This window comes from Danio rerio, chromosome 4 (assembly GCF_049306965.1).
Source record: "Danio rerio strain Tuebingen ecotype United States chromosome 4, GRCz12tu, whole genome shotgun sequence".
NCBI lineage: Eukaryota > Metazoa > Chordata > Actinopteri > Cypriniformes > Danionidae > Danio > Danio rerio.
Window position 1 is genome coordinate 7,949,014 of NC_133179.1, and position 22,992 is coordinate 7,972,005.

The window sequence follows — 22,992 nt, forward strand, 5'->3', positions numbered from 1 at the left end:
AGCCCGTGAAACTTTATCCTCAACAGCAGCAGTAGCAGAACTGTCAGTGTGTGCCAAGGTTTTTACTCGTGTCTCGTGTGTGTGTGTTCAGGATGGCATATCGGCGCAGTGAGGAGGATGAGGAGGAGGCTGCTCGAGAGCGCAGAAGAAGAGCGAGACAGGAGAGAATGCGCAGTAAAGACAGTGAAGACGTGGCCTTCCAACCTGAGACCCCAGAACTCAACAACAGCCACAGGTAACACACACACATATTTAACTTCTAAATGATTATTTGGTATCAGAAGTGGCTTATATGAAAGGCAAAGGCCTCTAGATTACGCTTATTTTACCAAAATAAAACATGATCATTCCTTGATTTTTAATGATTTAATTAGGACAGTAAGGTCTGACTTTGCTTAGACAAAAGTCTTGTCACTTAACAGAAATAATGTAGAGTATAGAATATAAAGTCATGCTGCAGTGTAAACAGAATGAATATTGTGTATGACTCTCATGCGCTTGGAGGACTGCATCCATACATCTCTGCAATGACTCAAATAACTGATTAATAAAGTCATCTGGAATGGCAAAGAAAGCGTTCCTGCAGGACTCCCAGAGATCATCAAGATTCTTTGGATTCATCTTTAATGCCTCCTCCTTCATTTTACCCCAGACATGCTTAATAATGTTCATATCTGGTGACTGGGCTGTCCAATCCTGGAGCACCTTGACTTTCTTTGCTTTGAGGAACTTTAATATGGAGGCTGAAATATGAGGAGCGCTATCCTGCTGAAGAATTTGCCCTCTCCTGTGGTTTGTAATGTAATGGGCAGCACTAAAGTCTTGATACCTCCTAAGGCTGTTGATGTTTCCATTCACTCTGCAGATCTCTTGCACGCCTCCATACTGAATTTAACCCCAAACCATGATTTATCCTTTACCAAACTTGACTGGTTTCTGTGAGAATATTGGGTCCATGCATGTTCCAGTAGGTCTTCTGCAGTATTTGTGATGATAAAGATGCAGTTCAACAGATGATTCATGTTGAGTCAAGTTATTTGTTGCTCTACAACTGGGATTGATGACAAGACTTTAGTCAGGTAGAGTACTTAGATCTATTATTACTTCATAAATGTCTTTTTTTCTTATTTAAACTACACTGTAAAAATGTGTTGCTGGCTTTAATATTTGAGTTGAATCAAGTCACTTCAACTTGCATCAATTAAGTGGACTTTGTTACAGTTACTTAAAAGCTACAGTTAAAGCTTGATTAAAGGGATAGTTTACCCTAAAATGAAAATCCTGTCATCATTTAAGCCATGTTTACACTGCACCCACCCCATAGACTTCTATTCATAAGCATGTTATTCGAAGATGGCAGATTGGAAACGCAAGCTCATGCGAAAAGTTTGCATTAGCCTGCATTGTAAAGTTCAGGCTTGGTGAACTCAAACCTGCAAAATCGCATCATGTGATTGCGAAAGACCAGAAGATCAAAAAGCCGAGCAAGAAATTAAAATATGGAGCTATCGCTTACTTTTTTTAATGTTTAATCATGTTGTTTAATCGTTCCCTTTCTGCAGTGCTCTATGACAGAGTTTTGCAAGCTCAAACTCTAATGTAACCGTGGCTTTATTCACCCTTTACTTGTAGCAAAGATTTATTAGTTTCAACGCAAAACGCAAAAGAAGATATTTTGAAAAAGGTTGGAAACCTGTAACCATTAACTTCCATACTATTTGTTTTTCCTGCTATAGAAGTCAGTGGTTTCCAGCTTTCTTTGAGATGTCTTCTTTTGTGTTCAACAGATGAAAGAAATACTCTGACCAACTGCAACAGACTGAACTATCTGACCAATCGAAGCACAGTAGTGCCCTCTGACCAATAGCAGTAGACATATTATAATATAACAAACTTTTAAATGGTGGTGTATACAAACTAAAATATAACTTGGGATGGAAAATTGCCATTTAATAACTAAACCCAAGCATAAAGCTTGAACATTAACTCTGAGGCCAAAAGAAGCATCCAGAATGTGGCTATTGCAGAGCTCTATAACATATTTTGCCTTCTCATTCACTCGTGAATATGTGCTGGAGAAGTGGATGCTCCTGTAAGAGCAGCTCGGCCTGCCATATGCCTGCCACTGTAGGTTAATGTAGTCTGACCGCAGCGTTTGGCAAACGTTTACCCTGCGTCAGCACTACTGACAATAGATGGAGCTGTGTCTGGTCACACATCCAGAACAATCCTGGTCTTGTTTGAGCGTCTTCTGTGTCCATTCATTCCACAAAGCCTCCGTGTCTGACCACGTCACTGCTTCCGCAATGCTGACCCGCTGCAGGAAGTTATTTATTACCGAAGCCGAGGCTTAAGGAAAATCAGAAAAATGCGGTATGTAGTGAGGGAATGAAACTTTGCAGATGTTTTAAGATCCTCTAACTACGTATAATTGTTTATTCTGTTTACATAATTATTTTTATATAAATACAGACATTTTTATGGCTTTTATGTTTTGTTTATACATAAATAAAGTGTCTAGAATGTTATTTTACTGTCATATTTTTTGGTAAAACACATTTAGCATTTTCCTCACCTCAAACACTTGAATTAGGTTGATATATATGTGTATATGGACATCTATTTATGAACCATTGCAGCATATTCAACTTAAAATCAACAATTATGAATTTAAAATCCATTTATTTTGCTTGAGAAGCATTCAGATATAAGTATTAGCACTAAGAAGAATGTTCATGCTAGTTTGATGCTGTTTCTTTATAAATTAAGATGTGGATTTTGTAACATGGACAGTGTCTGAACAATCATTGGTTATTTTTAGATTATATTTTTTTTATAAAATGCATTTTGTTGGGATTTTATTTTGACAGTTTGGTAAAAATGAATCATTATTATCATTATTATTATTATTATTATTATTATTATTATTATTATTATTATTATTTATACCCATAACCAACCAGCACTGCTTAAAAAATAAATACATAAGAAATACATTTAAAATAAATTATATAAATAAATATGCTTAAATTTTGAGAATTTTTAAGAAAATATTTTCAGTTCTATTAAATTTTGAATTATTAATTATTTTATTAATTTATAAAATTATTGTATTAAATTATTTCTTATAAACATACATTAAATCTCGTGCATCCAAACATTTGTCATGTTTTCGTCTTTCAGCACTGGCCATAGAAAATCTAATAGTTTGTCACTGGTCACAGATGGTGTTATAAATGTGACCCTGAACCTTAAAACAAGTCATAAGTGTCCAGTTATTATAATTTAGAGTGTTAGACATCCCCATGAAAGCTTTAGGTTTATTATTATTACATTAGTACATTGACTTAATATCTTCACAGAACATGATCTTTACTTAATATTCCAACTATTTCTGCAGCATAAAAGACAAATCAATCATTTGGACTTGTATTTTTGGGATTTGCCTAAAAAAACCTACTTACATTGCCAATGACGAAGTTATCAAACAATTCTAAATACTTAAGTTGAATGACAGTTTTTATTTTAAACATTTTGAGGAGTTGTAGTATTACTAACGGAAACACATTATGGACTTACAGCAATGATTCTTGAATGACTTGGGAAGCTATTCTTCATTCAGCAGGTCTCATGATGATTGCAAACAAGAATGCAGATGTAGATGCAAGCAATGTGGCAGGAGAGTGCAGGGCTAATTTGCATGAAAGTCCTTAACCAAAAATTCCCCCAGTTTAAAGGTTAAGGGTACCCTTAGTAAAAGTTGGGTTGCAAGAAAAAGCAAAAAAAAAAAGATCAACCTAAGGAATTTAAGGCTGCCATTAAATATTTCCCCTTAGTAACAATTTCCTCTTAAAACATTTAAAGGACCTAATCAGCTCCCTTAAATGAACAAATGACACTCAAAATGCAAGCATTCTCACCCAAATAAAATGTTTTAGGTAAAAGACTCACAAGACTGTTGATTTATTTAATAAAACCATTTAATAAATAAACTAATATATACAGTTGAAATCAGAACCATTAGCCTCCCTGAATTATTAGCCCCCCTGTTTATTTCTTTCCCCAATTTCTGTTTAACGGAGAGACACATTTCTACATTTCCAACACATTTCTAAACATAATAGTTTGAATAACTCATTTCTAATAACAGATTTCTTTGACTAGATATTTTTCAAGACAATTCTATACAGCTTAAAGTGTCGTTTAAAGGCTGAACTAGCTTAATTAAATTAACTTGGCAGGTTAGGGTAATTAGGCAAGTTACTGTATAATGATGCTTTGTTCTGTAGACTATCGAGAGAAAAAAAAATTGCAATATATTAATAATATTGACCTTAAAATGGTTTTTAAAAAATTTTAACTTTAAAAAATCTAATCAAACTAAAACCGATAAGAAGAAAAAACATTATCAGATATACTGTGAAAATGTCCTTGCGCTGTTAAACATCATTTGGGAAATATCCGAAAAGAAAAAAAATTCGAAGGGGGTTTTAGAATTCTGACTTCAACTGTATGTGTCTGCACAGAAGTGCATTCATATGAAATCGCAGTTTCAGTGCAGCTTCAAAAGTCTCCACATGATCCCAGCCCAGTTTTATAAGTCCTCCAAACATAATGTCGAGATCGACTCGATAAGGGAACGTCTCGACATGCTTAACGGAAAGAAAACGGCACAGATGGTGTGTACTGCAGAGCTTTTTTAAGGCAAGAATTCGTGGTTCGAATCCAACCTAGTTATCTCAGAGGAAGATTGGTTGAATATCTGCTCAGTACAGGCCACCTCCTCCAATTCTGGTATGTGGAGAGATTTGTGCTGGAAGAATCTTACCAGATACTTTATAACCCCCAAATTAACATACATGCAAACACAGGAGAAGGACAGGGGGCAGTGCTGGAGGAAATGTGGAGAAGACTTGGTAAACCACTTTCACATATTTTGGAGTTGCCCAGCCATCCAGTCATATTGGAAGGACGTAAAGCAAGTGATACGTAATATTTTTGGTGATGATGTGGATCTTTCTTTTACAACAATTTATCTGGGAAATATTGCAGCCAACCTAATGGTAAAAGACAAGTACTTATTAAAAATACTCCTAGAAACCAGTAAGAAATCTGTGACTCGAAAGTGGCTACAACTGGAACCCCCTACAAAATCTGAATGGTTGGATATCATATCTAATGTTCAAAATATGGAGCTTTTTCTTTAAACCTACAAATGGACAAATACCTGCAATATTGGGAGAAATGGATTGTACTTATGCCTTTACAGACTGTAATCTGATTTATATATGTATTTGTTCATGTGACCTGTAAGGAAATATGTGACCTGTCAACCGTTCATTTAAGTTCTGGTGTTTTATTGTATTATTTACTTAATTTTATTATTTTTTAACTTACTTTTTGTATCCCCCCCCCCCCCCCCTTGTTTTATTTATTTTTTATTTTTCTTCTCTCCTTTATTTTAAATAAAAATAAAGTATAAAAAAAAAAAAGAATTCGTGGTTAGCAATTGCGGTGCCTGTCGCTGTATGTTGCCAGAAACTGCAGTGAAACGCTTAGAAAAAAAACGGCACTTGGGTAAGGGTGACGGATACCTAAGTTACCTCAGGGATTTTTCCCCCTCAGGGACACTTTTAAGTGAAATTACTGAAGGACTTTTATGCAAGCGGGCACAGGTGCTCATTGTAAATGAGGTCACTTGCAGAGGAAACAGTTGCCTCAGAGAGCAAGTCCGAGAGTGCAAGCCTGAACGTGCAAGTGCAAATCTGCCGCCACATTCTACTGAATGGATTTGCTGTTTAAACAACATGGTGCAAAATGTGAAAGTTAGGGTTGCGCTGGTCTGAAAATAGCAGCAAATCACACCAAACACGTCTTGCGCCCTACTGCACCGGGGGTAACGCCCATAAGGTTTTGTGATCCAGGGTCACCTATTGTCCTGTTGTTTTCTCTAGTGTGACTGTGTCTGAGAGCATCTCCACCTCAGTGCTGAGCTCCAGCGGGACAGGCGAGGGGGACGAGGAGGAGCAGGCCCTGCTGGAGCGCCTTGCCAAGAGAGAGGAGCGCAGGATGAGGAGGATGAAGGAGGCGCTGGAGAGACAGAAGGAGGATGAAGAGGAAAGCAGCAGCAGCAGCCTGAGACGAGGCAGGAGCTACGAGCCTGAAGAGCAACACAACAACAACAACAACCAAGAGGAGAAGGAGGAGGAGAAACAAGAAGAGGAAGAGGAGGAGGAGGACGTCAGATGTAGAGAAGAAGAAGAGGAGGAGGAGCAGCGAGTGGAGGAGAAGCAACAAAGGTCTTATTTAAGCGAACGGGTGAGTACTTATTTCATTTTTTGATGGTTCAAAGGGATGGTTCTCACAAAAATTAACATTTGAATTTTTCATAAATGCGCTTTTTTCTTCTGTGTGTAGGTTTAGTAAGTCCACTTTTATGGCTGTGAATAAATCTTTTTTTATTGACCTTTGTTATGATTTTCAGTGTTAGAAGGAAAAAAACAATTAGAAGAATTAGACACTCAAGCAGGTCGGAGAATAAGTAAATGATGACAGTTTTTGATAACCTGTCCTTTCAAGGCAATGGTTCCTGACTCACTAGAAGTCACCAAATGGCCCGTTTGCTCTGAGTGGTACAGTACGGTACGGTACAGGTCGGTATGGGTCACCTTTATCAGGCTTGCGTTTCTACTGCCTAAAGTGGCATACGTGGTGTAGAACAGAAAGTTTCAGTCAACGTCATTCCCCCCCACGAGGAAATCTCTACAGTAAAGCTGTACAAATTGTTCACATATCATATGAGAAGCACTTCTCACTAAACAGATGCTTTATACACATAAATACTTGAGTATAAATGTTCAATACTAACTTTTCTATGAACATAATTGGATTATGACTGCAGATCAATGACAGAAATAGTCTACTGCAAATGTCTGCACTTATATAAAATAAATAAATAAATGCAACAAATATGAACACATACCGACCCTTACAGTCTCCGGTATGTTACCAATTACAGTAAAACTACACCCAGCATACATTTAGTCCTTATTTGGGCATCCGCTGTGTAAAACATATGCTGGATAAGTTGGCGGTTCACACCGCTGTGGTGACCCTGAAATAATAAAGGGACTAAGCCGAAAAGAAAGTTAGGTTGCTGAAAGAATCATTTGCTTATTTTGTTATTTCCGGCTTCTCAGTTTTTTCGTGCTTCACTCTTGCATTTGTTCGTTTTTGACTGGATCGGATGTCAGAAGCACTTCAATTATCACGTGCATGTTATTATCATCAGCTCAAGAAGTTCGTCATTTAAAATATAGACGCGCATGCGAGCGCAATCAAGAAAGCAAAACACTTTAGATGGCCTTGTAAAAAAACTAGGGGCACAGAGTAAATTCTGCTCTTCTGCTCTGATTTGTGGCTGTTCGTCATGACGACAACAAGGCTTGTTTGAGCTCGGGTCAACCATGGCTTATTATTATATGTATATATTATTACAGTATATATGTAATATATGTCTTGGCTGTGTATTTAAAAATGGCGGTTCCTTTGTTTTCATTTTGGCTTATTGCACGAGCGAGTGACGCATCTCTGTAAACCAGTAGCGTTCAACTGCGTGTCTAGCTTGGCCTTTTGGTACCCTTTTGCCGGGCCAGGTATCCTTTGCAAAGGATACCAAAAAAGTGGTACAGCATGGTTCGCGTTTAAGTACCTTTTGACAGTGGAAATGGCCATAAAAGCACACCAAACCATACCGCTCGTTGGAAACGGTCCAAAAGACTTAAAGAAGTTTAACTGGTTTTAGGTAAAGAACTTAAAATGAATTGATGAATAAATTAATTGTATAAAAACTTTTATTGACATTTCTCCTTCCTTGTAAAGTAGTGATTTAATGTGGAGCTTAAATATGTTCATAAATGAAACTTTTACTGAATTTACATTTTCATTCAGACTGTCTGCATTTTTGTTTAGATCACAGACAGTTTCAGATATGACAGACATATTGTGCATTCAAAAACACTTTTTTAAATATTAAAAATAAATGAATTTTCAAAACAATGAGGATGTTAAAATATTAACCTGTATTTTTAGTTTTTGTTAATCTAAAATCTGGCTAACTTATTAGCATAAATCTTTAAGCGGCAAGATTTTAAAAAAACAAAAACAACTAATTTCTTGTATGCTACAAAAATTATTTTATTTAACAGCATTGACATGTATTTAAAGTTGTTGGAAGTCTTCCATTTAAGGTGTTCATTGCATCTTTTTCCACCTGTAGGAGTCGGTTGAGGAAATATCTAAAATACCTGATGAGGTATGATCATTTTCGAAAATAGATTTTCTTTCTCTGATGTGACACGACGAAGCCTGACTGCAGTTCTGTTTGTAGGGGAATAATGAGCGAGATGCTGTAGCTTCATCTGAAGTCCGCGAGGTGATTTTAAATGAAGATGTAAATGATTCTCAAGTTGTTTTGGAGCCGGATGTGGAAAATGACGCCTCGAGTGTACACCAGGAAAGCAGTGAGATAGAGCGATTGACAGAGAATGGAGTGGATGAAATGAGAGAGGCAGAAAACTTTGAGAAAGATGAGGCAGAGGTTTCAGAAAATGAGGAGGCGTTGGTAAGAGTTGAGTTTGGAGTGTTTGCAGGCCTGCATACGGACGGATGGTTTAGATTTCGGGTGAGAATTAAACAGGATACATAAAGACCTCATGAAATCAGAAAATCATGAATGCTCCTGTTGTTTAGTCCTGGTAAATGACCTTCATTTACAAGTGTATTTGACAAACTAAACTTAGCATATATGCATGTAATTTTATTTGAATGTATAGTTTGCTATCCAATAATTGACATTCTCATTTTTTTAATTAAGCCTTCGTTAACATGTCAATAGAGTTGGTTTCCAGAGTGAGTTTTTAGCCCAGAATATTTAAAACATTAAAATACAGATCTTTACCCTGTTCTGAGCTGAACTAGTGATCATTTCCAGCTACAATGCTGAACTGATTACACCGTTCCATGTTATCCTGAATGAGTTAGACATGGAAATATGTAGTATTCCAGAAATCACAGATTTGGAGCAAACAACTTCTCTTGCTATGACTGAAAGAATCCCTATTTTGTGTGCTTGGTCAGTCACGACATTCATTATTCCATAATAACAACCTCTAAAACTAACATCACAGGCTCATTTTAGCACTCTGAATCATCCTGGACTCAGTGAATGCATTCACATCCATATTTCAATGCTTGTCTGTCAAGCCGCTTTTTGACGCCATCTTGTGACTGAATAATACAAAGGTTAGTGTATGCTCCATTCAGCAGTTATGTTTTTCAACTATGCATTTAATTAAACAATTAATCATTGTCGTTATTTGTTTGTCCAATTTTTACGTTTTGTGGCAAGTAGATTTGTAATAAGTGGTATAAAGTACATCCAGATGGTTGTTTTTGCCGAATAAAGAATCACTAGCTATGTTTCCATCCACCTATTTAAAAAAAAAAAAAAACAATTGATGGAAACGTCATGATGTGCATAAATTTTGAAATTGTGCATAAGAATCTTATGCGCATAACTGCGTAGGATAAACTTTTTATTTGATAAAAAAGATGCGCATAAACTACGATGGAAACACTAACCGCACAAACTCCAGCATGCGCATTAAAAAAAGGTCACGTGATTTTGTGATAAGGGATCATGTGATGATAAAAATATGTGTGAATGGACAACCATCAGGCTGAGCACACTGTAAAACATCTGAAATGTTGTTTTGGTCATTATAAAACGCCTTACCGTTTCAGTATTATTTCAGTGTTATTATAGATCTTACTATTAAAAGCATCGCAGACTTCTGATACATCTTCAGATCAAACCGAATCTAAAAAGGAGCCACACAAAAATATGATCAGTCCTACCTCGATCTCAGTTTTATTGCCGGTCGAGATCCAGAGGGTGAGGAAGTCCAGCATTGTCTTTTATGCTTAGAAAAGCTTGCAAGTGCTTACATGAAACCCTTAAAATTTAAACGACAATTGACAACAAAACATTCTGCATATGCCAACAAAGGTTGGTCATATTCTCTTCTAAAAAAGAAGAGTTGTTTGTCAACAAGAAATGATCAGTTACAGCCAGCATCCCACGAAAAGCACTTCCAGCCTCATTTTGTGCACATCGAATCGCAAAATCCAAAAAGCCACACACCATATATTTTTGACTGCTTTAAATGGATACATTTTTTACTCTATTATTTTTACAAAACGTAATACATACATTATTTTTCCATATTAAAATATTATGGTGGGTCTTGAATTACTTGCCTAGGTGGGTCCCGGAATAAAAAAGTTTGGGAACCCCTGTTCTAGAACAAACAAAGCTGGTATCAAACACATCAATATTTTAGTATCGATCCGCATATCACTAATGACTACATTTTTCTAGATATTTAGCTTAAAGTGACATCTAAAGGCTCAACTAGGTTAATTAGTTCAAATATATAAATATTGCAGTCCCAAATGAAAGATATTTGACTATTTAATAAATTAGTAAACAAATCAAACCATTTCATGAGGTCTTGGATCCAATCCTGACAGTTTTTAGAAATGCATCCATCAAATGTTCCTCCCCAAAATCTTAAATCACTTCGCACACTACAGTTTGAGCACGGCGTGTTGTGTGTGCACCACCAGTGCGTTTCACATGAAAAGGTTTTAAATGCGAATGGTGTGATCAATGATATGCGGTTACACACTGTGTGTTCACGGCTTGCTGCATGTCTTTTGGGAGTTGAAGGCGAGTGTGTGTGTTTGTGTGAACACATGTACTGTTCATCATTTATCTAGTGAGTGAATCGACGGCACCCTTCCAAACTTCCAGCTCACATCTATTTTCTCTCTCTCTCACACACACACATGCATATCCTATCCACACATCACTCAGTTCTGCTTGTGTGTGTGCAGATGGAAGACGAAGATGTGATGAGGAAGAATAAACAGCCCAACGGAGGAGTGTGCGAGGACAGTCCTCCCAAACACAAGAAAGCCGAGAGGACTTTCAGGTCAGTGCTCATATAAACAATTGATGATTGTGTTAGGACGGTCCAGGCTTTCTTTTTCCAAACAGTTTAGAGTTCACGGAATTAAACATTTGGCCGCCTGTAGATGTGGAAATCACAGCAGGAAAATGTCCTAAAAAATATTATTATTATTATATTAAATTTATTTGTGTAGCTCCATTAGTTTATTTTATTAGTGGATTTTTAATTCAAATTTAATTTATTTTTAATTTAATTTATTTATTTTTTTGCAGTTCGAATATACACATAATTATCATTTTAGACTCATCTTTCACAATTGATAGCACACACATATATATATATATATATATATATATATATATATATATATATATATATATATTTTTTTTTTTTTTTTTTTTTTTTTTTTTAAATTTACAACAGCTATTTACTTTTCTTATTCGTATGCATTTTTATAATTCTTATTATTTAATAAAAATTGTTGTGGCAATTTAAATGCAAAATAATAATAGTTATATAATATTATTAAATTATTCGGGGTGGTGTTTTTTAATATTGAATAAAATTATATATTTTTTATATTTATTTTATATTTATTTTACATTGAAAAAAATATTTCTGCAACCAATATTATTTAATGAAAAATATTGTGGCATTTTTAATGCATAAAAATAAACAATTTATACAAGTAATCAATGATTTGGGGTTGTGTTTTTTTAATATTTGATTAAATAGAATATATTTTATATTTATTTTATATTTATTTTACATTTGAAGAATGTATTTCTGAAATCAATATTATTTAATAAAAAAAATACTGTGGCAATTTAAATGCATAATAATAAAATTTATATTAAATTATTAAATTATTTGGGGAGAATTTTTTTATAATTAAAAATAAACAAAAATAAGAAAAAAAATATTCAGAAAATGAAATTCTACATTTTTATATTTATTTTTAATATTATTAGGGAAAAAATTTAAATGGTGTATGTAAGAAATAATTTTATAGTTTTCTAATAAAGAATTAGAACAGACAGATTTATTCATCATGTCTTTTTTCTTTTCCTTTTTTAAGAAATACTCAATCCTTTTGACCATAACACAAACATATCAATAAATTCCTTCAAAATTCAAATATCAAATAATTTATTAGTTACTAATAAAAGAATTTCCCCTTTGCACCAATAACCAACCCTAAAAATATAGTTTTGATGCATTCCTCTGTGGCCTCATGGAAAAAGTGATCTTTTCCATCATATACATCTACTCGCCCACATCTAAACATTTATCCAACACTCCAACCATTTACATGACAGGAAGTTGTTAAAAGCAAATAAAAATGTTCCCAGTGTGCACATACACAACTTTAAAATGACCACGCAGACAAAGCAACCCCATTCCACATGTCTGCGTTGATCTGTTTTTGACCTTGTAAGTCGGACTGGGCGATTCGTGAATAATTTCATATTACAATATGATCCATCTCATACTGTATACTAATAACGATCACACTAAAGTGTGCCATTACTCTAATCAGTTTATAGTCATTTTAAATTATTAATTCATTTATTTTAAATTATTAATTCATTCATTTTCCTTGGTCCCTTATTCATCAGGGGTCATCCAGCTGACTATTCTGGCATATGCTTTACACAACAGATGCCCTTCCAGCTGCAACCCAGTACTGGGAAACACCTACACACTTTCAGATTTACACACACTCATACACTATGGCCAATTTAGTTTATCCAGTTAACCTATAGCGAATGTTTTTGGACTGTTGGGAAAACTAGAGAACCTGGAGAAAACCTGTGCAAACTTCACACAGAAATGCCAAGTGGTCCAACCGGGACTCGAACCATCTATAATTTGATCCTTCCATCCATTATTTTTTGATTTGTTCTATCTATCTATCTATCTATCTATCTATCTATCTATCTATCTATCTATCTATCTATCTATCTATCTATCTATCTATCTATCTATCTATCTATCTATCTATCTATCTATCTATCTGTCTATCTGTCTGTCTGTCTGTCTGTCTGTCTGTCTGTCTGTCTGTCTGTCTGTCTGTCTGTCTGTCTGTCTATCTATCTATATATCTCCACCCATCCATAATTTGATCTATCCATCCATCCATCCATCTATAGATAGAGTGTTGCTGAATAAATCTATTATCTGTAAATCCTGCATTTTGTGTCCTGACATGACTGTTTTTAAAATAAAAGTCCTACATGCATAGTAAGTTAAATATTAACTTAAAAGTAACTGAGGGAGGAAAACGATCATTGTTGTCTCACTAGGAAACGTTGTGATTGATCAAACGTAGCCTGAGGTGTGCATATTAATGACCCTAGATTAACATTTCAGTCTGTGTTTTGGCTAGTAATGTGATGACGTGGCTGATGACACCACTGTGGTCTGTGAGTCATGCAACAGTGTGCTTTGTGTTTTGATTTGCCGTGGGTTTTACACTTGTGGATTTAACATGAGGAGTTGTGGTGTTTGAGGCTCACGGTATATGGCCATTTCCATATAGACCATTTTCAGGAGTGTAAACAATAACAATGGTCCCAACATGCGTCCAGTATTACGTTTTTAATTTTCATTGCTTCGAAGAATTTAAAAAGGTCCAAATATTGCTAAATAATGTTATGATGGCTGTTTTAACATGAAGATATGACTAAATTGCCTCTTGTTACAGTTACAAAATAGTTTGACAACAAGCAGGAAATGTTCATGGGCCAGTGACATTGCTACATTCAAATGGTCTACACTGATTTCTTATTATTCGACTATGCCTAAGGCCTAGGTGTACGCAGATTTTCTTTATAGGGCACCTTTAGATTTGAAAAATGTGACAAAAAAATACACACACACACAAAATATATAATGTTAGCCCTTTTTCCTTCCTTCATACCGCACAGGGTGTAACACCATCCAATATATATGGCCATATTGCACAACCCAAGCCTGACGATGAAGTGTTTGTCTCTGGTTACCCGATACACTGTTGTCCTGAAGGCTGAAACCGGAGGCTTTGGTCACCTTAGATCACATTGACAGAGCCTGCGTCGGAATAATCTTCACACGTTACAGAACATGTTGTGTGTTTAACCCGAGTGTGTTTGTTTATTATCTCAGCCGAGGCAGTTTGCGTTCTCCCGAGGCGCCGGACGCAGACGATGAAGATGCGCGTCTGGAGGCGGAGAGGAAGCTGGAGGAGCTGAAGAGGAGGAGAGATGAGATGGAGAGCGAGGAGTTTGAGAAGATGCGGCAGAAGCAGCAGGAGGCCGAGGTGGAGCTGGAGGAGCTGAAGAGGAAGAGGGAGGAGAGGAGGAAGGTGCTGGAGGAGGAGGAGCGGCGGAGGAAGCAGGACGAGGCTGACAGGAAAACCAGAGAGGAGGTCTGTCTGTGTGTGTGTGTGTGTGTGTGTGTGTGTGTGTGTGTGTGTGTGTGTGTGTGTGTGTGTGTGTCAGTGTGCGTGCTTGTGTGGGTGTTTGTTTGTGTTGGAGTTTGTGGTTGTGTAGGTGTGTGTCACTTGTTTTCTATCCATCTATCTATCTATCTATCTATCTATCTATCTATCTATCTATCTATCTATCTATCTATCTATCTATCTATCTATCTATCTATCTATCCATCCATCCATCCATCCATCTATCCATCCGTCTATCTATCCGTCTATCCGTCTATCTGTCTATCTATAATTTTAGTTTGTTCAATTAATCCATCCATTCATCCATCCATAATTTGTTTTATCCATCCATCCATCCATCCATCCATCCATCCATCCATCCATCCATCCATCCATCCATCCATCCATCCATCCATCCATCCATCCATCCATCCATCCATCCATCCATCTATCTATCTATCTATCTATCTATCTATCTATCTATCTATCTATCTATCTATCTATCTATCTATCTATCTATCTATCTATCTATCTATCTATCTATCTATCTATCTATCTATCTATCTATCTATCTATCCATCCATCCATCCATCTATCCATCCGTCTATCTATCCGTCTATCCGTCTATCTGTCTATCTATAATTTTAGTTTGTTCAATTAATCCATCCATTCATCCATCCATAATTTGTTTTATCCATCCATCCATCCATCCATCCATCCATCCATCCATCCATCCATCCATCCATCCATCCATCTATCTATCTATCTATCTATCTATCTATCTATCTATCTATCTATCTATCTATCTAGTTCCATCCGTCTATCTATCCACCTATCCATCCATATATTCATCTATCTATCTATTCATCTATCCGTCTATCTATCTATCTATCTATCTATCTATCTGTCTGTCTGTCTGTCTGTCTGTCTGTCTGTCTGTCTGTCCGTCCGTCCGTCCGTCCGTCTATCTATCTATCTATCTATCTATCTATCTATCTATCTATCTATCTAAAATATCTATAATATCTAAATATCTTATCTTTAAATAAGTAGTTTGAACAAGCATAAAAAGTCATGTTTTTAGTTCTCTCTTTCTCTCAGCGTGTCAAAACTGAAAACCCTCATCCTTTAGCCTAATTCCTCCTGATGTACATGAGCATGAGTGTGTGATGGTGGCCAGTGTGAGTTCCACACGGCTGCACATGGGTGTCAGACTCGGGCTGTCTACGAATCTCAGCCGTGTCGCCTTGTGGAGGCCTGCGCTCAGCATTGTAATGCAAATATGTTCCTTGTTTCCAATGAACAGAGGCATCAAATGAAAAAAAAGGACTAATTAGAGATTAGAGGCCCCCGTGCTGATGCTGGCAGCCTGTGCCAAAAACGGGGGTGTAAATAAAAAGGCTTCTTTATGATTTCCCAGATGCTGTGGAATGCAGACGGCTGCCAGTTCACATTACGCTTCCACAAAGATAGACACAGTCTCACTTTATGTTGTTCGCTCGTCTCATTATCATATGCTCGTTTATTGCGATGCTCGTTTATTGCTTAATATTTTCTAAAACTGCAATTCCAGCCTCTAAAATATCTATTCAGAGTGCTTTACAGCTCATAAAAGAACTAATATAAGTCAGTCTGTCAATAGAAAGTTCATTTGTCTCTTACATCCGTCAATCATTTCTTTGTTTATTTGCTTATTCTGTCCTCCCATCCGACCACTTTTCATTCATTTGTTAATTTATCGTTCGTTCATTAGACTGTTTGTTCCCTCTATTATTCGTTTGTTTGTCCTTATTCATCATTAGGTATTTGGTTCATTTGTTCATTCCATCCTCTGTCTATCTATCTATCTATCTATCTATCTATCTATCTATCTATCTATCTATCTATCTATCTATCTATCTATCTATCTATCTATCTATCTATCTATCTATCTATCTATCTATCTATCTGTCTGTCTATCTGTCCATCTATCAGTCTATCTTTCTGTCTGTCTGTCTGTCCGTCCGTCCGTCCGTTTATCTGTCCATCTATCATTCAATCTATCCTTCAATCCATCCATTCCTTTGTTTATTCATTTGTTTTTGTATTTATTTTTCATTTATCCATCCATCATCTATCTATCCATCCATAGTTTGTATCTTTATCTATCCATCCGTCCATCCATTTATTGCATCTATTCATCATCCATCTGTCGTTCTATCCATCTATCCATCCATCCATTTATCCATCCATCCATCCGTCGTTCCATCCATCCATCTTGCTTGTTCAATCTATCATTCAATCCATTCATCCACCATTTCCTTGTTTATTCAATTTATTAATCCATCCATCCATTCATATGTTTCTTCATTTGATTTATCTATCATTTGTATACTTTTGTCATTTTTTATAGCTCTATCGTTATTTCTAATGTTCTATCATCCTTTCATTTGATCAATTGTCTGTCCATCCATCCATCCATCCATCCATCATTCATTTGTTCTATCTGTTTTTCTTTTTGGTCCCATGCATCTATTCCTCAATTTATCTATATGTCTGTCTATCTATCTATTTATAATTTGTTGCATCTATCATTCCATCCATTCATCTATCCATGCTCTTTTTGTCCATTCCATTGATCAATTATTTGTTTTTTCATTTGTTATGTTTATTTCTCATTAGTTTATTATTATTGCATCCTTTCTTCGCTCTATCGTTTCATCCATCCATCATTATGTCTGTCTGTCTATTCACACCGTCTGCCTGTCGTTTGTTTCTTAGTTTATTCCATTCATCCACCATTGGTTCATTTTTTTATTGATTGATTCCTTTAATCATCTATCATTCAGTCCATCCATTTTGGTTCATTCCATTCCTCTTTTTATTTGTGAATTGTGCCCGTGAGCTCACAAACCTGTGTTCGCTTTCTTCTTCAGGAGGAAAAGAGGAGGATGAAGGAGGAGATAGAGAAGAGAAGAGCAGAGGCGGCCGAAAAGCGTCAGAAAGTGGAGGATTCAGTGGACGGAGAGGCCAGAAAGCCTTTTAAGTGTGTCAGTCCCAGAGGATCCTCACTGAAGGTCAGTCGCTGCTGTCCGAGGAACACACTGTCCCCACATAATCATCCGCCATAGCTTGTAAACATAATGAGGAGGAGAACAACTTGATGATTGTGTGTTAATGCAGCTGGTGTTGGATTGTGCGCTGAAGCGTGCCTGTGCTAGTTTAAGGGAATAATACCCTTTGTTACTATTGTCCACTACGGTTTCACAGTTACTGCAGTTGTTGCAAGTACAAAAGAGATGTGATTTTGGCCACTGCTTTGGTTAAAATGTAATGCAATGCACTGAAAATGTATGCTTTCACTTAAATAATATAATATAATATAATATAATATAATATAATATAATATAATATAATATAATATAATATAATATAATATAATATAATATAATATAATATAATATAATATAATACGGTGTAGGTGAATTGAATAAAGAAAAAATTATCCTTAATGTTTGTGAATGAGTGTGTGTGGGTATTTCCCAGTACTGGGTTGTGGCTGGAAGGGCATCCGTTGAGTTCAACATATGCTGGAATAGATGGTGGTTCATTCCCCTGAAATAAAGACCAAGCCGAAGGAAAATGAGTAATTGAATAATATAATATAATAAGCAAGATACATAATTTCTACATAATTATGGATTAACATAAGTTTTTTCTATTAAAAGTTTTAGAATTGTCTTCTTATTTTGATGTAAAAAGCCTAATGTAACGCAACTTGTTTTTGTTTGTTTAAACGTTTCATAACATATTTTCTGTAGTAAAATTATGATAAATTGTTTTGGCATGAAGATTAATTAAGATCACATAAGCTGAATTTGCATTAAATAAAATTTAATACCTTTTAAAATGAAATAATAATATAATAAATAATATAAAATTAAATTTTAACTGCATGTAAGTTAATCTGTTGTTAGACACAGACATTATTGCAAATGTTTTAGTTCATTTCGTTTACTAAATATTCATATTTAAAAGTATTGAACATTGCATTGTCTTCATTTTTTGCAGTTTTGATTTTGCAATGTTTAAATACAGTATGTCTCTTTTTAAGAAAGATTAACCTTGCTGATACCGATTTATTTAATTGAAAACAATCCTGCAGTTTCTTATTGTATAACCTGTGCAGTTATTAGTAAAATTTGACAATTAGATTTATATTCATTACTGTTTTACAAACAAATGCCCCTTCTTTTACAGCCTGGGGTGGAAAATATTGGTTGGCTAACATTAGCTTCATTTGTTAAGTAACAGCCCCATATTGTTCTGTTATATTTTTTTAATTGATTAATTAAATTTAAGGATTTTCCCAGTACTGGGTTGCAGTTGGAAGGGTATCCGCTGCGTAAAACATATGCTGGAAAAGTTGGCAGTTCATTACCCGATTGCAATCTCTGTAATAGATGCAAAGCCAGGGGGAAATGGCTTCTCTGGTGTTGCAGTTAAGTACATATAATGTTCTTCTTTGGTATTTATGTATTTATATGCTTATTTTTTCTTGTTATTAACTCAATATTTAACTTGTTTTGTCAAGAAAAAACATTGAAAATAAAATAAAATACCTTTCCTTTTAGGCATATTAATTTATTTTAAATTATTTCATTTATTTTATTTATATTTTTAATTTAAAGTACAAAACAGAACAAAAACAATTATACAATCTATAAGAGGTTTTTATACAAATAAGAAAAAAATAATAATAAATTTAAGTAAGTGATTTTTTTTTCTTCTACATTTAACAAATTTCCCATCTATATAAAAATCTTTGACTGTGGTCAATCCTTTGTTTCTCTATTCTTTGTTTTGCCAACAAATGGGCATTTACACTGAGGGGCATGTAATGTTCAATGCTTTCTTCATTTGATTGATTTTTTAATAGAATTGAGCACAACCATATTTTTACATTGTGACTTCTTTAAAGATAAGGGTATAGAAAAAAGAATAGCAGCTAAAGAGCTACCAACAACTGACTGTGTTCCATATCTAGCTATTTGGGTTGCAGGATGCCTTGTAGGATCCTGGTCACTGGAATGCCAAAACATCAAGGCTCTATTATTTGCTTAATAATAATGTCAAAAAACTGGTAGTGCTAGGCCACCCAACTCTTTTTGTTTTTGCAAGTGGCCCTTGCAAAAACCCAAATTCTGTGTGCCTTGTAAACCCCAAATGAATAGCAAAGTAACAGAGTGTAGTTGTTTAAAAAAGGAATGGGGCAGATAAATTCTTGAATAGATAAACAAAACTAGGCAAAAACACCATTTTAATAGCATTAACCCAACCAATTAAAGATAACGAATGCATCCTCCACTTGTTATTGGATAACATTAACTTATTTATTGCTTCTGTGAAATTTAAATTGAGAATATAATTAAAGTTTTTGGGAATAACTGAGCCTAATTATGTAAAATGATTGTCTGCTATTCTAAAGAAAGACATAGTAAAGTAAAGACCTCAGAAACTGATCATCCAGCCCTTCACTCAGTGGCATGAATACACTCTTATCCCAGTTAACAGAATAACCCGAGAAGGAGCTAAAGACCTCAAGTGTTCAGTTACATGCTACAGTAAACCTGTTGCATATAAAATATATTGAAAAAACAGTAGCTGGTGAGCAAATAGGTTAATAAAATGTGGCTATTTTAGCGTGGCGGACATTGTGCAATGAGAAATGACATCATTTTTGTCATGACATCAACGTTGAACGAAACGCCTTCCCTATTTATCATATGCAGATGATCCGTTCACAGATCTGCTTTGTCATCATGTACTCTGTATGTATGTACTGCATGCCGTGTGATGCATTGGTGTGGTTTTAAACTTTCGATTCTGTGGAAAGTCAGATCAGTTTAACATGAAATCAATATTAGGTTAAGAAATAAAAGGAGTAATTAGTTATAATCAAATTATAGGACATGTTTTGATGATCCACAACGTCTTTTCCTGCTTTTCCTACATGCATGAATACGAGTTTCCTGCTGTCAGTGGTTTTGAAGACTCTTCCCTTTTGGTATCCACCTTTCTTTCTTTTTTTACCAAAAATACAAAATGGCGCTTTGGCGTTTTAGCGAGATAAAGCCGATCTGCTGTCTGCAAGAATTCTGATGGGGTAGGTGGGGGCGACGCAGGAAGACCATTAGACTAATAGGATTACTGTAACCACATTCTGACGGAGCCGTTTCAAACGCGCCCGAGAATGGGGAATTTCCTGCTGAGGAGTATTTTAGGAACTCCCACATTCGGTCGAGGAGGGGGGGGAGTGAATTTTTTTTTTTTCCTCCAGATACTTTCGTGGTGTGTATGTGTGTTGTCTGTGTGGTTTTTGTTGTTGCTTCACGGGAACACTTTCCCCCCTCTTAGCCCTGTTGTCATATATCATAAACACAGGCCACGGTTCCCACAGAGAGAAAGAGAGAGAAAAAGACAGAGAGAGAGGACTGAAAAGGGTCCTGCTTTTCCTGGCCCCGTGACAGTTTCATACTGAAAAGAACAGACTAGTCTCTTGCCTCAGAATAGCAGAGTCCGACAAACTGTGTGTGTGTGTGAGAGAGAGTGTCTGATACATTATGAATTGTCCTTGTTAACCATGTACACATGTGTGTGTGTGTGTGTGTGTGAGAGAGAGAGAGTTTGTACAGGTTTGTGTGGTTTACAGGGATATAAGTTTGTATAATAACGTGTATGACTTAGTTGTACTCTATTAAGCTGGTTTGCAGGGACACACGTTAAATACCTGTAATTCAAAATGGCTATAAAATCATGCTTAATGAGGCCTTTTGAAATTAAAAAATAGGGTGGCGTAGTTACTGTATAAAATACATTACTATAGCCTATGAAGCGTCTCTGTAATCAATTTTATACATATGAGAGAGAGAGAGAGAGAGAGAGAGGGAGACAGAGTGTACAGGTTTTTGTGGTTTACAGGGACACAAAGTTGCATAATATATGTATGATTTAGTTGTAATCTTATTATACTGGTTTTACAGGGACATTCAATTCAAAGTGGCTATAAAATCATACTTAATGAGGTCTTTTGAAATTAATAATAAATAAGGGTGACGTAGTTACTGTATAAAATACATTACTATAGCCTATGGAGCGTCTTATGTTATACGTATGAGAGAGAGAGAGAGAGAGAGAATGTACAGGGGTTTACAGGGACACAAAGTTGCATAATAGCATATGTATGATTTAGTTGTACTCTTATTAAACTGGTTTAACAGGGACATTCAATTCAAAATGGCTATAAAGTCATACTTAATTAGGTCTTTTGAAGTTAAAATTTGGGAGTGGCATAGGGCCATATATGATAGCATTTTTACAATATAAAATACATCACGCCTATGGAGCGTCCCTGTAAAATATGTATACATATGAGAGAAAGAGAGCAAGAAAGAGGAAGAATGTACAGGTTTATGTGGTTTACAGGGACACAAAGTTGCATAATAACATGTATGACTTGGTTAGGCTGGTTTACCGAGACAATCAATAAAATGGCTATAAAATCATACTTAATAAGGTCTTGAAATGAATTTGGTAGTAACAGAGTGCCATATAAAATAAGCATTTTTACAGTATAAAATACACTTTGCCTATAGAGTGTCCCTGTAAACCATGAATCCTGGTGAGAGGCTAATGTGGTGTACAGGGATGCAAAGTTGTATAATAACATGGGTATGGCTTAGTTGTACTCTATTAAGCTGGTTTACAGGGACATTCAATTAAAAACAGCTATAAAATTTATACTTAATGAGGGTTTTTTTTATTAAAAACGTTTGGGTGGCGTAGGGCCATGTATAATAAGCGTTTTACTTTAAAAAATACATTATGCCTATGCCGTGTCCTTGTAAACCATGTGTGTGTGTGTGTGTGTGTGTGTGAGCGAGAGAGAAAGAGAGAGTTTGGTTCACAGAGATACAGTTATATAATAACATGGGTATAACATTTTTATTGTATGATATACATTACTTCTATGAAGTATCCTTGTAAACCATGTGTATGTTTGTGTGTGAGAGAGAGAGACAGGTTTATGCAGTTTACAGGTACACAAAGTTGTGTAATAACATGGTTATGACTTAGTTGTACTCTATTGAGCTGGTTTAAGGGGACACTCAATTCAAAATGGCTTTAAAATCATACTTAATGTGGCCTTTCAAAATTAAAAAGTTGTGGGTGGCATAGGGTCATATATAAAAAGTGTTTTTTACTGTCTAAAATACATTACACAGATGGAGTGTCCCTGTAAACTATGTATACGTGTGTGTTTGTGTGCATTCTCCTCATGGCCGCACCAGTGACCTTTCTCAAATCTATCTTTTGTCTCATTTCTTTCCACAGATCGGTGAAAGGGCAGAATTTCTCAACAGATCAGCACAGAAAAGGTGATCACTTGTGCTTTTATTTCCCTTACAGACTCGTCCATGCAAACATGCTTTTCAGTTTAACGCTGGCGCCACTGGGCTGTTCTTAAAAAAATAAGATTGCATGAATTATTAATGT

At 35.6% G+C, this 22,992-nt stretch overlaps 1 protein-coding gene across 15 annotated transcripts in view; it reads left to right on the forward strand.

The window, feature by feature from the left end:
* cald1a (caldesmon 1a) overlaps positions 1-22,992 on the forward strand; it is a 91,366-nt gene that overhangs the window by 50,470 nt on the left and 17,904 nt on the right. For 8 of the 15 annotated variants that reach the window (XR_012401435.1, XR_012401436.1, XR_012401437.1 and 5 more), the window contains 6 exon segments: positions 92-235; positions 5,955-6,318; positions 10,960-11,057; positions 14,184-14,445; positions 17,373-17,513; positions 22,831-22,874. Coding sequence is in view for 9 of the 15 variants with exons in the window: in NM_001114883.1 (NP_001108355.1) it covers positions 92-235; positions 5,955-6,318; positions 10,960-11,057; positions 14,184-14,445; positions 17,373-17,513; positions 22,831-22,874 (1,053 nt within the window). In the remaining 6 variants the exon portion in view is untranslated. 15 annotated transcript variants of the gene reach the window in all.